The sequence below is a fragment of the Otolemur garnettii genome, unplaced genomic scaffold (assembly GCF_000181295.1).
Source record: "Otolemur garnettii isolate 467f Iridium unplaced genomic scaffold, OtoGar3 scaffold00191, whole genome shotgun sequence".
NCBI classification, from domain to species: domain Eukaryota; kingdom Metazoa; phylum Chordata; class Mammalia; order Primates; family Galagidae; genus Otolemur; species Otolemur garnettii.
Window position 1 is genome coordinate 2,789,579 of NW_003852586.1, and position 17,178 is coordinate 2,806,756.

Below are 17,178 nucleotides of genomic sequence, written 5' to 3' on the forward strand. Positions count from 1 at the left end.
GGGAGGCTGAGGCAGGAGACTCGCTGAGCCTAGGAGTTGGAGGTTGCTGTGAGCTGTGATGCCACAGCACTCTACCCAGTGCTTAAGGACAGCCTGAGGCCCTGTCTCAAAAAAAAAAAAAAAAATTGTGATCTGAAGACTTGCAGAGTGTCCTTAACAGTGGAGAACTTGGAAGTGCAGAGTGCTCTGCTGAACTAGGCAAGCAGTTCAAGTTCAGTAAATAATCTTGGGTATTATATAATTTGTTTTTTTGATTCTGAAATAAGGATAATAATTGACATAATTTATAAAGATGTTCAGAACATTACATGAAATGTTTGTACAAGCATTCATCATGGTTCCTGGCAGTTATATACTTAACTATTATTGATAATCATCATTATTGTTATTATTTCTGCTCCTTGCACACTACTGTGTTCTTGCACAACATTTGACATGTACAGTTTTATTTACAGAAAAACCAGCAGTTCTGGAGAGCAGCGGAGATATTGCCATAAAGAATTGTTTTGACCCCCTCACTTTTTGTTATTTTTTGTTCTTACAGTAAAAGTAAATATCAGCAATGTTATTACTTCTCATAGTATATATTAAACAGATATTTTATAGGTTACAATTTTATACAACATCTTCCTACCTCAAAGTAGTTATATCTTCAAAGCATTCTTACTCTGGACTAAATTTATAGCTAGTCAACACTTCAACTGGGTACACAGAGGGCCCTGGGTTCTTGACCGGTACCATGAGTCCAGTTTCCCAACTTATCTATGATAGTAACCTAGGAAGTGAGTAAACAATATACAGACGTCAGCATGTAGGCTTATCCAGCCTTGTTAAGACGTGACCAGCAGTGCCCTGCATTAAATGGTGAACAGTGGCTGGAAACACTACTCTCCACCAATATAATATTGTCTATTTCCCTTTTTTCTATATGAGGCTGGAGAAGGAAAAGGAAGGGAAAACTTCTCTCAAAGTGACGATAAATGGTTAAAAGACATCAGGAAAAATATTTAGTGTGCATTTATGAAAATATAAATGAATATATATGGATACATGTAGGAGGTGTATTATCCTCAATTTTTTAGTAATAGATAAGATTTATACAGTGCTGTGTGCTGGGCACTATTCCAGGAGCTTTTGTGTATATTACAGCATTTAATTGTCATAACTGCCCTACAGGTAGATACTATTATTACCTTCATTTATAGATGAGGAAACTGAAGCACACCATCTGAAAATAATTACCTCTGAAAAACATTAGGTAATGGTATAATTAGTGTGGGGTAAGGTGAGGGTTAGAGACTTTATTCTAGAAGGAATTGCATCTGCAATTGACCATGAGGAAGGAAAACAGAACTTCTTGTTTATGGCAAAGTAAAGCAAACACTGATGAGAACTGGGGCCAAGGATAAGAGAAGTTAAACATACAGAAATACAATCCAAGGACAAAGGAACCATTGACAGTAAAGAGGATCTCCATATTAATCATAAAAATGAACATCCCTTGGAGCACAAAATAAACTGAATGGAAACTAAAGCAATGAGATTGCTTCAGCAGAGCAAAAACTAAAGTAAGGTTCTGAATCTGTATGCTCCCTACTGTGTGGCTAACCTCTGTTTTAAAGTTTGTCAATCCAGCTTGTATTACAGGGATCACACACATTTTATGTCTCCACTACCAAATATTAAATTATCTGATAGAAAAAAATACCTGGTCCATCTTTCATGACAGAGGACACCTGGTATTATCATTTTTATCAAAGAGTTGTTTAAAAAAATAAGCTTTTGTTTAAGATAAAAATGATAATTATTAACTCAAATTATAGTACTATTAAGAAATATATTTCAAAGTCACTGCTCATTAAAAGTTTCATCATTATGGCTTGAAAACATGAAATATTATAGTGAAAATGTGCCCAAGTGCAGAGCAGAAAGTCAAACGCAGGTCACCTGGTTCCAAGTCCAACTGGGGAAGGAACCAGCCCAGACTTTAGAGCAGATGTCAGGCTCCATGTAAGGTCACTCTTCTGAAGACTTCAACTCACAATAACTGTTGGGTCTAATTCAAAACTGAACTTTAAGTAAGATCAGGTTGCAAAGAATTTTAGAAAACTGAAAGGCTCACTTTATAACATGAAAAAAATTTCATCTGATTCACAAAATAAAATTAATTAAATGTTCTTGTTTGAGTTTGACTTTAAGATCAATGATAAGATTTATGAGATGATACCTAATAAATTAATTAAAAATTTCTTTCTTCTCCCTGAAAATGAAAAACAATTTGAAAGTAAAAGTCAACTTTTTATTGTTTTAACAGGTCCAGGTTTTTTTTCCTTTTTGAGGTGATAGAAAGGAAGTGGAATGGGCCTTTAAAAAGAACAAAAAAAAAAAGAATACTATAAAGTGTTTTCTTGTTCTGATTGTAAAGTATAAAAAAATTATATTTCTCATATGTATAATAAAATTAAAATTTCTAAATTCAATCAAAACTTTAAAAAAATCAACATAACCTCTCATTTGCTTAAAATAAATTTGTCACATTTTTGTTTGAATTTACTTGCTATCAATTTTAAAATGTTCAACTTTTCTTATTTCATTTTAATGTTTCTCAGTAAAATAAAATTTCTCAGTGGAAAAGATTGGAGATGACTAGGTAAGAAATGTCCTTGATTAATGGAGAAAGAATTAATAAATGTCCATTAGAATTCATTTTTGAAAAGTACTTCCAATATTTTCTTAATATTTGATTCAATTTATGTTTTAAAAATTGCAGAATAAAAGGCTTTTTAAAACATAATCTCACACTCAGAAAGGTTACAAAGATTTCTTAGATACCTTTCACTCAGATTTTCCCAAGTAGAGGGCCCAAAAGTCACCATAATAGGAAAAATTGTACCAACAGATATTTTGGAATGTGTCCACCATGAGTGGGAGAGAAAACTTCATGTACAAAGAGGTGACCAACCTATAGATATTGTGAATATTTTGTTAGATTTTTATAATGAACATTTTGTAAATAAAGGACATTAACTACATTGTCCCATTTTCCCTCTGTATGGAGACTTTCGTGGAACCCGTATGACAGCAGGAGAAAATGGGTGAGGGCAAAGTCTATGTTCAAGAGTGTTGGTGAGCAACTGTATTAACGTTTTACTACATTTATTTGTTTATTTTATCCTATCTTGTATGCATTTTCTTAATTGTTTAAAAGTGAGTTGTAGACATGATATCGCCCTATCCCTCAATAATTTAAAGTGTTTAAGACTTCTCACACATTAGCCACAGTATGAGTATAAAAATTAAAAAATTAGTCTTGATACAATACTATTATTTAAGGTATATACACTATTCAGATCTCACTAGTTATCTCAATTTAATTTTTGCCCTGTAATTGAAGAACAATGCAGTGTCATGTGGTGGATTTTGTTGCACACCTCTTTAGTCTCCTTTAAGCTGGAACCATTCCTCAGGCTTTTGTTTGTTTTATGTTGTTGACATTTTTGAAGAGTACAGGCTAGTCATTTTGTAGGATGCTCTTCAGCTTGGGTTTACTGGGTGTTTTCTCTGGTTAGATTTTGGTTATGCACTTTAAGCAGAAATACCAAAGTAGTGTTGCTGAGTCCTTCCTGCATTATGTAAGGAGGCAGATGCTGTTAATCAGTCCTGTTGTTAGCAATGTTAACTTAATTATTTGGATATTTCTCTATTACAAAGTTATTATTTTACTCTTTTTTTTTTTGAGACAGAGTTTCACTTTGTCACCCTTGGTAGAGTGCAGTGGCATCATAGCACACAGCAACCTCCAACCCTTGGATCAAGCAATTCTCTTGCCTCAGCCTTCCCAGTAGCATGGACTACAGGCACTCGCCACAACTGTAGACGTTTTAGAGATGAGGTGTCACTCTTGCTCTTGCTGGTCTTGAACCTGTGAGCTCAGGGCAATCCACCCACCTCAGCCTCCCAGAGTGCTAGGATTACAGGTATAAGCCACCACACCCAGCCCTATTTTACTTTTTATAATAAGTATCCTGAGGCTGATACTTTGAAATGTTGTAAATATTCGTTCTTCTAGAACATTCACACAATATTTTTACCATCTGTTGATGATTCTTGCCTGAATCACTTATTATGGTGATTACCAGATGTTTACCACTGATTCCATTTTCCTTTCACATTTATTAGTTGGCAGTCTACAGTAAGGAAGAGCTTTTTTCTCTCATCATTTACTTGTTTTGTAATTTACATCAGTAGGCTCAGTAGCTTCTTTAGTCAGTAGCTTGTCATTCTTTTTGATCAGTTCCTTTTTTGTATTCTGATGCTTGAATTGACCCAGATTTGGCCAGTGGGAGCTCTTCCCAACTGATTCTTTGATCTTTTAATGTGCTCCACAATTCCTTGAGCACAGCCTGACTTTTTGGCACAAAAAGAGTTTAAGCAGATATTGTATGTTGCTCCCTTGCCTTGACATCACCCACTTCTATAGTGACCCCTGATTCTTTTTAGTAGAAAATGGTGTTTAGAAACCAAGATCCAGGGCAGGGTGCTAGGTGAGCTCATGGCCAGTAAGCTGGTGTTGTGCCCAGTCTCTCTCCACAGGCAGAGTTGGAAATACATGTGCACACACACACAAAAAAGTAGTGGAGCCCCTGTCCCAGGATACTGTAACTAACTGGTCAACATAGGAGGTGGTTACCCCAAGGAACAAGGCCTACTGATCTGACACATACATATGTGCATGGCCAGTCTATGACATTTAGGTCAACTTAATGAGGTAGTCAGTGTAGGGAGAAGGGCAGCTATAGAGGTTCTGCTGCACACACACACACAGTATAGTGGACACACACAAAGTATAGTATACACACACACTATACTGTACACACACAGAGTATAGTATGCACACAGTATAGTGTATGTACACACAGTATGGTATACACATACACAGTTGTCAATGTACACTAAACATATTTTAGTAAACATCCACTTATAATTTGTCATAGAAATGGCAAATGGGAAGGAGTTTAGAAATTGTTTTAGGCAACAACATGTTTAGAAGGCTCGCCAAATACCAGAGAGAAAATTTTCAAATAGTGTTTGGAAAAAAGTAACATAACTTTTTTGTTTTTTCATACAGTTATACGTCTTTAGGATGATCCATCTAGCAGACAGCTCTGGCCAGATAGAAGTTTTCTCTCAATGTGTAACACATGGCAGTTTCCCACAATGGTGGCATCAAGCCTTTTATAACTTTTTCACCTTCAGCTTCCTCTTCATCATCCCTCTTCTCATTATGCTGATCTGCAATGCAAAAATCATCTTCGCCCTGACACAAGTCCTTCATCGGGACCCCCACAGTATGTATTCTTCAGAATGGTAATTGTGGGCTATTTTAAACAGTGTACTCTCAACAGAGTGGCGATTACTATGTGCCAGTTACTGTACTAAAAAGTTTACATATATTGGCTCATTTAATATTTGGAATCACCATATGAGGTAAAAAAATACTTTAATTATACTACATCACTCTTCCTCTAGAGTTGAGGTAATTTATTATCTCCTAATAATAGGGAGATATATTTGCACCATGGAACTAAGACAGAAAGGACAATTACTCCAATAAAACCCAAGATAAGCTTTGGCAAATTGCTCCTGCTGGGTCAACCAAGTAAACTTGTTAGAGATAAGCTGTTTTGTTTCACATTCAAATATTCTATGCGTGGTCAGCATAAATTATGCACATTTGTGTGTGGATTAGTGTGTGAAATATTGTTGAATATGTAACTGATCATTTCATCCAATACCTTACAGATATGAATGTTCCTTTTTTGCTTCAGTAATCTATTGCATACTCAATAGCTAAAACTTACAAACTCATAAAGCAAGCATGGTTATATTGGCCTGACATTCAAAATTCATGTTGTCAGTAACACAGTGCACAAGTTACATCTGGTGTAACTTCACAGGGCTGTTGTATTAATTATCAAGGTGTGAACACTCTCAGGGAATGCTATCAAAAGGAAGTGTTCCTTGTGAAGCTATACAGTAGGGACCTGGGAAGTTTCCACCTGCCAACAAAAATGGTATTTAATATATCCTGAAAAATATGCAGCAAAAATAATTTGCCTTCCAAATCTCCTCCCAGAGAGATTCTGTTCTATTTGAGATAAGAAGATGAATTTCAAATAGGCGTTCACCTGAAAATATATGAGCAGTGCAGGAGCACAAAAACAATGAGTAGAAGCAATGAGTAGTATTTAAATATTATTAACACATTTATTTACTTAATTTTATATTTAGTCAACTAATATGTACTGAATATACAATATGGCTGGAAACTGCCAGGTTGAGGTTCCATGATGAATATGGCAAGCTGAGCATCTGTCCTGCTTTCATGGAGTCTACAGTTCAGCCGAAAATTTAGAGAGTAAACAGTGAACTAATAATCAAGTGTGATGACATTTCAAAAGAGGGAGAAGCATAGCATGTGGTGGGTCTCTTTATATTTTTTCATAGTTAGCCACTGTGCTGAGCCAAGATGCTTTTTAAAATATGTGTTCACTCTGATTGCTTTATTACTTATATGTCACTAAAGTTTACAAATATTGAAGAGTAAATGAAATAGCGTGTGAAAAGAGCAAGGCCTGTAGCAAGGCACATAGCAAATGGTAATTAGCTTTGTCTAACTAAAAATTCATAACCAAGCTGTAGTTGATAAATTATTTATATTAACTTTTCTTGTTAAAAATTAATTTTACAAGGAAAACATGAGACATGTAAATGTTTTCCTCCATAGTTTCATTCTTTGGTGATCAATGAATAAGAAATTGGCAAATGACTATTTCTGAATAGCATAATCTGTTTCCCTCAAGAAATATATATGAAGAGTATTTCTTATTTCAAAACAGCAGTTCTGGATTGTGAAATACAAGAACAAATTTTGAGCACTTTAAAATTGCACTTTTTTGTCTTTAAGAACAAAGTTGTAAACTTCACATAGGCAACTTGTTAAAGCCAGCAATTCCATTAATTTTCTTTCTTTCTTTCTTTCTTTTCTTTTCTTTCTTTCTTTCTTTCTTTTTTTTTTTTTTTTTTTTGAGACAGAGTCTCACTATGTCACCTTTGGTAGAGTGATGTGGCATCACAGCTCACAGCAATTTAAAACTCTTGGGCTTAAGCAATTTTTTGCCTCAGCCTCCCAAGTAGCTGAAACTACAGGCACCCGCCACAATGCCTGGCTATTGCTTATTGAGCTGTGTTGTCATCATTGTTGTTTACCTGAACCAGGCTAGGTTCAAACCTGCCAGCCTCTGTGTATGTGCCCAGCACTATAACCACTGTGCTATGGGCGCTGAGCCAGTTCCATCAATTTTCAATAAATTTCTTCACAAGAAGAGTAACCTAGAACTGTAAAGGATGTATTAACACGGAAAGTGAAACTACTTCAGACATTATAGAAAGGCAGAGTAGAGGTGGACAGTTCAGGGCAGCACACTTCCATCAATGCACAATCCCTATCATTCTGAATAGTAGAGACATTCAAGGAACATGATTCTATTTTGAAATCAGAATTCGACTCAGCTTGATCTCAGCTTACTCTCTTAAATTTATATTTGAAGAGTTTGAATATCCCCTACTCAGATCCAGATTAGAAATTTAACATTAACAGCACTACGATCTTCAAACTTTCCTATTCATTATGTCATATACTGGCAAACTTTTGGTATAAAAACATGCTTTGCAAACAAATTATCATTATTAAAAATATTGACAATTTTCTCCCATTGTATTCATCAGGTTGAATTAGTGATGCTCTCTTCCTTTTCGTTCATTTTGGTTTTGTGAGAAAACTGGTCATATTTATTAATTTCTTTCTTTCTTTCTTTTTTTTTTCTTTGAAACAAAGTCTCACTTATTCACCCTCAGTAGAGGGCTGTGGTGTCACAGCTCACAGCAACCTCAAACTCTTGGGCTTAAGCAATTCTCTTGCCTCTGCCTCCCAAGTACCTGGGATTACAGGCACCTGCCACAATGTCCAGCTATTTTTAGCCACAAGGTTTCGCTCTTGCTCAGGCTGGTCTTGAACCTGTGAGCTCAGGCAGTCCACCCACCTCGGCTTCCCAGAATAGTGGGATTACAGGGGTAAGCCACCAAAAACTGGTCTTTAAACACCTACTCTTTTTTCTATCTAACAGAACTACAGTGGAATCAATCCAAGAACAACATACCCAGAGCACGGCTGAGGACTCTGAAGATGACGGTTGCATTTGCCACCTCATTTGCTGTCTGCTGGACTCCCTATTATGCCCTAGGAATTTGGTATTGGTTTGATCCTGAAATGTTAAATAAGGTGCCAGATCCAGTAAATCACTTTTTCTTTCTCTTTGCTTTTTTAAACCCATGCTTTGATCCACTTATATATGGATATTTCTCTCTGTGATAGGCCACCTAAGAAGTCCCACAAAGAAGAGCATGTAAAGAATTTCTCCATTTGAGAATGATAAACACAAAGGTTGCAGCTAATTATGTACAAACAAAGCAGGGTTTAAGCAGCTTAAGTTACAATTTTTGTTCTTTTGAAAACCACATTGTTAGAATCTCTGTTACAGGGGGAAAAACTTCTGGAAAAATGCTAAGCTATTTTCTCTTAATCATAAGCTTCTGAATAACCTCTGCCCTCTCAGACCACATATAGCACATTATGTGAGTTTCTTATCACTTTCTCCTTGTTTAAATGTGTGTAAATATTTAAAATAGCCACAGCCTAAAGCAAAGATGCCAAAAAGTAAAGCTGAAAAACCACAACAGTCTTCACTTCAACATGCTGTGAAGTTTTTCTCCAAAGAGTTTTAATGGTAATTACTTCCTTGATAAATGTATTGATATAACAATACATAAAGCACAGAGATAATATGTTCCCTGCCCATAAGAGCAATTTTCTTCCTTGTGCTTAAAAGTAAAAATGGATCTAATTTTCTCTTTGGCTTCAAAAGCTTTCTGACATTAGGAGTACTCAGCAGCTAGCCTCCCACCCACCCTGCCTATCTGAGAAGATGTAGACATTCTTCCCTGGCCACTCTGCATGTACAAGAGACTGAGGAGTCTCTGTCAAGGGGATTTAGCAGAGTCAGGATTCAGACAGGGGTTTGATGTTCCTCTTTCACAGTTTGTGGGGTTTATAGTAATTAACTGCTGTTTTTAACAGTGCTTTTAAAAACAACTGAGTACTTGTCATAATTAAGCTTTAAGCATAACATCCCATCTGTTTTAATAATATGAAGGATTTTGTTGTCTATTCTGAGCTAATGAAATCCATAAATCCTGGAGAAAAAATCAATATAAAGTCAAGCAAATGCACAAGCAAAGAGATGTCTGACACATACCAAGGAACTCTGGAGAGAGAGTGCTGAGTAGGTTCAGTCTGTACAGGTCAAAGAAGGAGCACAGAGGAGCACAAAGGAAGGAAAAGGTCAGGAAGGAAAAGCAAATTCTGCACGTGTGAAACTAGTGTTATACCTGAACTTGAGTGGAATTATAGAAAATTCCACCAGCACACTGAGTCCAATTGAGCTTTAGGGTCCTTTATTAGCCAGCACCAACAGGGGGTTCATACCCCCCCAAATCTCTCAGTTCAGAGAAGCAGGGGACCAGGGTTTTTAACTTGTGCTTTTAGGGGGAGGGGTTTTCTAAAAGCAAAACTGTTACAGAAGTGAGACTTGCCAGATTAGAGTCTATAGCAGGGTTCTCAACCTGTGGGTCATGATCCACAGGAACTGTGTTAAAAGGCTGTGGCATTAGGAAGGTTGTGAACCACTGGTCTATAGGGAGAGGGTAAGTGGGCACAAAGGGCCTTTAAGAAAAGTAGATGTTGCATCCAGACTGGGGGTTTGAAGGTTTTGCAGCTCTAAACTTATCTTTCTGTTTCTGTAGGGTGTGCATCCTCAGGGGCCCGTAACAATATGTGAGGGGAGGAGCAGTGGGGGCTGAAAAGTGATAACTCATGTACAAGATGGAGTCAGTCAGACCCCACACTAGCACCTACTGACACTCATGTCCTACAGCCACATTTCTAAAACATGTCTGCACGATAACATCTATTTTCTTTAATTCAGACCTTAATTCTCCCTTGAAAAAAAGGAAGGGGAAGAAAATAAGGGGAATGTAATATCCATTTAATGAGAAAAATATAAGAGACTTCAAATATAAAACTCAACCATTGTTTTAAAAATTTTAAATAGGTAAGATAACATTATAATGATATAAGCTATGTGGTACCACACAAAAGGTAAAATGTAATTTCTAAATATTCCACAGTGTGTGAAATTATGGAAAGTGAATTGCTTACTGATGGTTAAGTCCTTCCTTTCCTTGTTTTTCTCCCTAAGACTTTCAGTTTTGTAGTTTTGTGGAGCTGTTGTTTTTTTTCCCCCATCCTATCTTATTTTTCAATTGTGTCTCTGTTGAGCTCAGTCCTTGTAGTTTTTCACTCATTTCTTCTTTTAGACTAAACTCATACCTCTAAGTTGTAGTGTGCCAAAATGCTCAAAGTTGACATGAATACTGATCCCAAAATTCATAGTTCTGCAAGGTGACAGAAGAATGTATATAAACTGCAATAAAACCTGTCTTCTCCAAGTCTCTTTTTCATATGCTTATTACTAAATTGGTAATAATTTTACTTCTGGATTTAAAGGAAAAATAACACATACCTACAAGGAACAGTCCAAGGGCTTCACTGCACATATGTCTAATGAAAGGATCTCAGCTAGGTTCATTTTTTTTTTCACCCTGGTTAGTGTGCTGTGGCATCATAACTCATAACAACCTCAAACTTCTGGGCTAAGCTATTCTCTTGCCTCAGCCTACCAAGTAACTGGGACTACAGGCGCGTGCCACAATGCCTGGCCATTTTTAGAGACAGGGTCTCCCTCTAGCTCAAGCTTGTCTCCAACACCTGAGCTCAGGCAATCCACTTGCCTTAGCCTTCCAGAATGCTGGGATTACCGGTTTGAGCCACCATGCCCCACCATCAGCCTGGTTCTTGAGTGTTTAAGAAACTGCTCTGTTTAGGCTTTTTTTTTTTTTTTTTTTTTGATACTTTAACTAAAGGGCTATTCAGAATCTTGCTGCAGGGTTCATAATCTATAGTACATGCACAAAACTGTATTTCAATGTAATTGTTTTCATTTAGTCCTATTTGTATTGTTTTATGTGCTTAAAACATTATTCTGAGAGGGGTTAAAGACTGCATCAGAATACCAAAGCCGCCTATGCAGAAAGGTTAATAATGCCTTCTATATTGTGTGTGTGTGTGTTTGACTATATATATGTATATATGAGAGTTTATTATGATAAAAATGTATCAGAAAGTATTCATTTGTTTATATACATGATAACAACAATATTGAAACTGGACTGCTTCAATATGCTTAATTATACTTTTCAAACTGACAAACATTTTTAAGGTTCAATATGCAATGAAAAACTTCATGGAAATAAGTGTTCTATGTGAATATTATGGGCAATAAATTGTAATACAGATATGAATTTAAACTAAAATTCACAGCCCAAAAGATAAAATGTGGCTTTTAAATTAAAGAGATGCCTCTTGATCGTAGTTCATATTTAATGTTACATTTATTCTATTTCCAGGTATAATAAAAGATTCCTTATAAAAAAGGAAATGTTCTACAGAGTAAATTCAATATATCAGGTAATTAAGATTCTATCTTGGTGTTGTTTCCATTACTTAGTTTGTAAAACTAATTAAAAATTCCATTTCCTATAGCAATTCAGTTTGGTAAAGAAGTGACATAATTTAAAGACGATGAATTGAACAAAGTTTACATTAATTCCATTTCAGCCTATTAAACAGAGATACAGTAGCTTAAAAAATACCCTGGGAGAGCTACAGGTACATGCATTATTTAGTGAAAAAACACAAATCAGCACAAATGACTTAGGAAGTTCCTTAGAATGACCTTGTCTTAGAACTGATGTGGTAGTCATAGAGATACTATTTTAGGCAATAAAAGTATTTTTAGAATTTCATCTATTTTTCTTGTGGATTACTTTTAGAAGTTGAACCAATGCCTTGGGCTTTTCTAATTACCATATGCATACAAGACATAAAAGAAAAAAGAATAAGATTCAATTTAATCTTGCTTATTATTTTTATGATTAAGTTAAAAAATCAAGTATAAAACAATTAGTCTAATTTTAAAAGTTACATAACATAAAATGCATGCATAAGAGCAATAGATAAATACATGCAAAAAGTGTTAATATAGTTAACTCTGAGTGATTTTTAAAATCTTCTTCCTTATGAATTCTTATAATTACAAATCCTCAAAATGAATTCATATACTGCTTTTATAGTGAGAAAAATCAAAATAAATGTGGCCCTTGTTTATGTGACTTTTATATTCTTAGATGTCTGCTTCTTTTAGAATTCTTTTTGCTGCAAGGAATGGAAGTGTCAAACTAAGTGGTATTTTCTATCTCGTGTTTCAGGATGGCAGACTATGGAACTGGCTGACTCAGAGCTCTGAATGAGCTTGTCTGCCCTCACACGGTTTCCCCTTTATGATTGAAAGTTGTTTGTCATCATTCTAAGTCTCAAAGGCAGAAAGAAGGGGGACTTCTCATTATAGATCTCCCTTTCCCTTAGCCCCCAGCAATTCCTCTTAAATTGGTCAGAATGGGACACAGGACTAACCCTTAAGCAGTCACTAGCAGAGAAGGGGATTACCTGAACACTTTAAGGGCATGGTTCATCTTGTGGGACAGGGCTCCATGTACCTGAACACTCAGCAATCTGATAACTGGGGGAAAAAGTAGGCTCTTTTTTTTTTTTTTTGGTGTGTGTGTGTGTGTATGTGAGAGGGAGAGAGGTGGAGAGAGAGAGAGACACTGTGTGTCTGAAAAATAGAAATAATGCCTTTTGGGTGAGAAAATAGTAGTACCTGTCATAATCACCAATTAACTTTCAAAATAAAATCGAGACTATATATACACCACAACTTTAAGGAACACATAATTTAAATACAAAGCAAAAAGACTAAATGCAGTTCTTGGGACATAGTAATTGCACAATAAATGTAGATTTAAAAGAAAATAACAGATTTTCATTGTTTTTCACAACTTAAATCCAAGCATTTTAAACTCCAGTGAGTGGACGCTTCACATGATACATAGAGTAGTTTCTGCCTAGTTAATGACTTTCTTGGGACATGTTTTATTCTTCCTTTGGTTGTTCATCTGTTTGTACAGGGTGTCCCAAAAGTTGTCATACATTGGGAAATAGTAGCAAAATGTATCTTTATTTACAAAATAGTCATTACAAGATTTTGCAAAATATTTACAAAATATTCTGTTAGCCACCTCTTTATAAAATTTTGTAATGATTATTTTGTAAATAAAGACATATTTAGCTATAATCTTCCACTTCCCTAAGTAAGGTAACTTTGGGGATGCCCTGTGTAATTAGTCCTTTGGGCAATAAATTTTCTTAAGTTTTTAAAATTCTGGCCATTATTTTAGATTCAGACAATAATTGTCAGGTAAATTAATAAATAAATGGTAACTTGAGGTAGACTTCCTATAAAGGTCATGAAGTTCAACTTCAAAGCTTCTCACTTATCTAGCCCACTCCCAAGGCCCTGGAGAAGACATTATTATACAGTGTTTTTATAAAATTAGCAGAACTAAGATATTTTAATACCAGTTGGCTAAGAATCTCTCTTTCTACTCCTACTTTGTCACACTTGCTCTCAGAGGTAGTCCTGGAACGCCTGTGGAAATCTTTGTGACCCAGGCAAGGGCAAGTTGAATTAAAGATACCTTTAGATTGACTCTAGAAGGATATTATGTGGTTCTTGGTCAACTTTTATACCTATTTAAGCCATGAGTAACCATTAAAGTAAGCTTCTAGGCATAGCTCTATATAAAATATCCACTTGTACTTACTCACCTGGCATAGTGACAGGAAAGGGTAGGGAAAGAGTTCATGTCATAAAACGGACTTGTCCAGATATATGGTATGATCAGTAAGGGAAAGGCCCAAAGTGCACAGAAGCTGATCAGTAAAAAGTTCCCCTAGTCCTCATCACATGTACCCTGAGGTGGCCCCAACACGGCACAGTAAGCATAAGCCCATCCTCTGGAACCTATGACTTGCTTCCAACCACACATTACCTATGTCAAATTAATAAAATGTCTTTCCTTAATTAGGTTACATTATAAAACAAAGGGGGTAGGATGTCAGTCCTGTGATTATATTATATAAGATACTATCTTCGCAAACTGAAGAAAGAAATCCTCCTGCTCTTGAACAAGTAAACAGTCCTGATGTGAGCTGCCTTTGCAGAGAGTCATGTGGTGAAGAACTGTGGGCAGTGATTTTTAACCAGTGTGCCGCGGCTTGCCTGTGTGCCATGAGAGGATCTTAAGTGTGCTGCAAAAAATTTTAAAGATCATTAAATTATTTTTGAAAGAAGTTCAAAGCGGTATGTACATTCTGTTTTTTTACTTAAAAAAAAAAATCAACATAATTCAAGCGTGCCATGAGATAAAAAAGGTTGAAAGACACTGCTCTAGGTAGGACCTGAGGGTAACCTCTGTTAAATACCCAATAAGAAGCTGGGAACCTCAGTTGTACAGATGTAAGGAAATAAATTTTACCAACAACCAGAATAAGATTGGAAGTGAATTCTTTACTGAAGCCTCCAGGGATGTGCCCAGTCTGGCCAGCACCCTGATTCTAGCTGGTGAGACCTGAGCAAAGGACCCAGTTCCATGCATAGGCTCCTTTCTCACAGAAGCTGAGAGATAAATGTGTGTTGTTTTAAGTGACTAAGTTTGTGGCAATTCATTAGGCAGCAACAGAAAACTAATATACTAATTAACCTCACCCTTTCTACTAAACCATTCCTTCTGGCATATAAAAATGCCCTGTTATTTTGAATCTTTAAAAAATCTTTTTCAACCATATATTCAATTTCAGCTTCACTCCCACTATCCATTTCTATACTCTCATATCCAGAAAACTTCTCAAGAGTTGTCACACCTGATAATTCTTCACCTTCCTTTTAATCCTCAATCTCTGTTAACTTGGATCCTGCCATGACTACTTCACTGAATCTCTTCTCGAGATCACCAAAGATAACCCTATCATCAAAGCTAATGGAGATTAGCTTTGTCCTGGGCTTACTGTAATTACTCCTTCTGTAAGGAGCTCAGGTGGAGGAGCTCTTTACACCTTCACTTGCACCACATCCAGGTGAAGAATGAAGTGGTTGGGAGTCCAAGGTCAGCATGCCATAATGGCTGGTTTCTGGAGAAGGGCTTCCTCCAAATTTTCAGACAGCACATTAAGCAGACAGCAGGAGGGGGAAGAGTGGGGAAAGAGGAGGAGGGAGGGGGGGAAGAGGAAGACAGCAAGCTCCAGTCTTTTTTTAAAAAAATAAGGGTACTAATACCATCATGAGGGTCTCACCATCATGACCTCATCTAATCCTATCTCCCAAAGGCTTCACCTCCTAATAGCATCATATTAGAGGTTAGGGCTTCAACAGATGAATTTAGAGGGACATAAATATTCAGTCTGTAACAATGTCTAAGGGGGCCAGTTCAAGTAAATCATAATGCCCTCCCTAAGAAGTCCCATTGCTAATTTTCTTATCACTGTACAGTGATGTTTCCATTTTCAGGTATCTGCACATCATCCATTGATCACTCATGAAAATAGTCATTGTACTAAAACAGCATTCAGCACCCATCTGAATGATGCCTGTATGAAAATCTCCCTTTTCATTGGTCTAGTATGTTTCTAATTCCACTAAAGAGGAGGAAGAGTTTTTCTTTACACTCTGAGAAGTGGCAGAAGCTGGAAGAAAAAGTCCAGTGTCAGTACCCACTGGAATCGGACAGTGATAAACCTGCACCTATCCACTCCCCTCTGTGAGACCATCCCCTCTCAGTTCTCCTGTTACCTCACTAGCAGTTCTTTCTCTCATTTTTCACTCCTCTTCATCTACCTAACATTTATATGGGCTCATACTTAGGGTTTCTTGGTTTGTCTCTTTTCCTCCTTGAGGATATCACCAACTTCTGTGTGTATATACATAATTATATGTTTAGCTCAGACATCTTTCATGTGCTACCGATTCATAGATACAAATTTCTCCTGATTCATAGGTACAAATTTATCTATTAGGAATTTTAAACTCTGTAAGTCTTTATGTTATAATTAAATATTTATTTCTCATTTAAACTTCTTTCTTATCTATTCTTCTCTTCTTGGTAAAAGCACCCACATCCACCTTCTTTGTTCAAGCCCGTATTTACCTTTCACTGGTATCTTATTTCTGGTACATCAACAAGTCCATTTGATTTAATTTACAAAATATTTCCCAAATCTGCTGCTTTTTCCTTTTGGTGACTGATTTCGTGCTGTCGTGTCACCTGCCCTGGCCAGTTGGGCGCAGCCTCCCGGGCCTCCTGCTCTCCCATTACCCACCTCCATCGGGCAGCCATATGCTCTTTCCGCTTCAAAGTCAGCAATAAAGAATTTCTCTCACATTGAATCCCCTATACATTTGTAATCTCTAGATTCTTTCTCTATATGAGAGAGGTAGAAATTTTATTTAAGTAAAAATATTATACCTTACTGAAAATTATATGATACACAAAATGAAGGTATATGCTAATTTTTAAAATCTTGCAGTCATTTCGTCAAATATCCACTCCTACAAGGAAATACAAGTTCTAATGTTACTGTGCCCAACTACAGATTTTCTAAGAAAGCGTGGGAGTCAAGGAATAAGAAAGAGCTGAGCTGTCCTGGAGCCGCGTACCATTAAGAAGTTCCTTTCTCGCACTCAAAAAATGAAAGAACCAGATTGGACGACCCGACGTCTCCTATAGTTCTAGAAAATTACACGATTCTGTTAAATCTGAGAATGCCCCAAGATACTGACGGGGACTATTCGTTAAGCGCGATAAATAGAAGGCCCGCTGTAAACCGCGTCTGCATCCCACTGGCCCCGCCCCGCGGCAACGCCCAACCGGAACCTAGGGTGCCGCTAGGGCTGACGGGAAGATGCTGCCCGGCTCTCGCTTCATCAGTTCCGCCCCTCTGGCGACGTCACGCCCGCCCCTTGACCCCCCCCCACAACCCCACCCCCC

General features: G+C 36.8%; 1 protein-coding gene across 2 annotated transcripts in view; it reads left to right on the forward strand.

Annotated features, from left to right (window-relative positions):
- The window catches only part of GNRHR (gonadotropin releasing hormone receptor), a 14,389-nt gene extending 5,814 nt beyond the window's left edge, over positions 1-8,575 (forward strand). Inside the window, exons 2-3 of one of the 2 annotated variants that reach the window (XM_003800969.2) lie at positions 5,129-5,348; positions 8,187-8,575. In XM_003800969.2, coding sequence (XP_003801017.1) covers positions 5,129-5,348; positions 8,187-8,431 — 465 coding nt within the window. In that variant the 3' untranslated portion in view covers positions 8,432-8,575. The remainder of the gene's footprint in view (positions 1-5,128; positions 5,349-8,186) is intronic. The other variant, XM_012812143.1, reaches the window with a different exon arrangement.
- Positions 8,576-17,178: the final 8,603 nt, after the last annotated feature.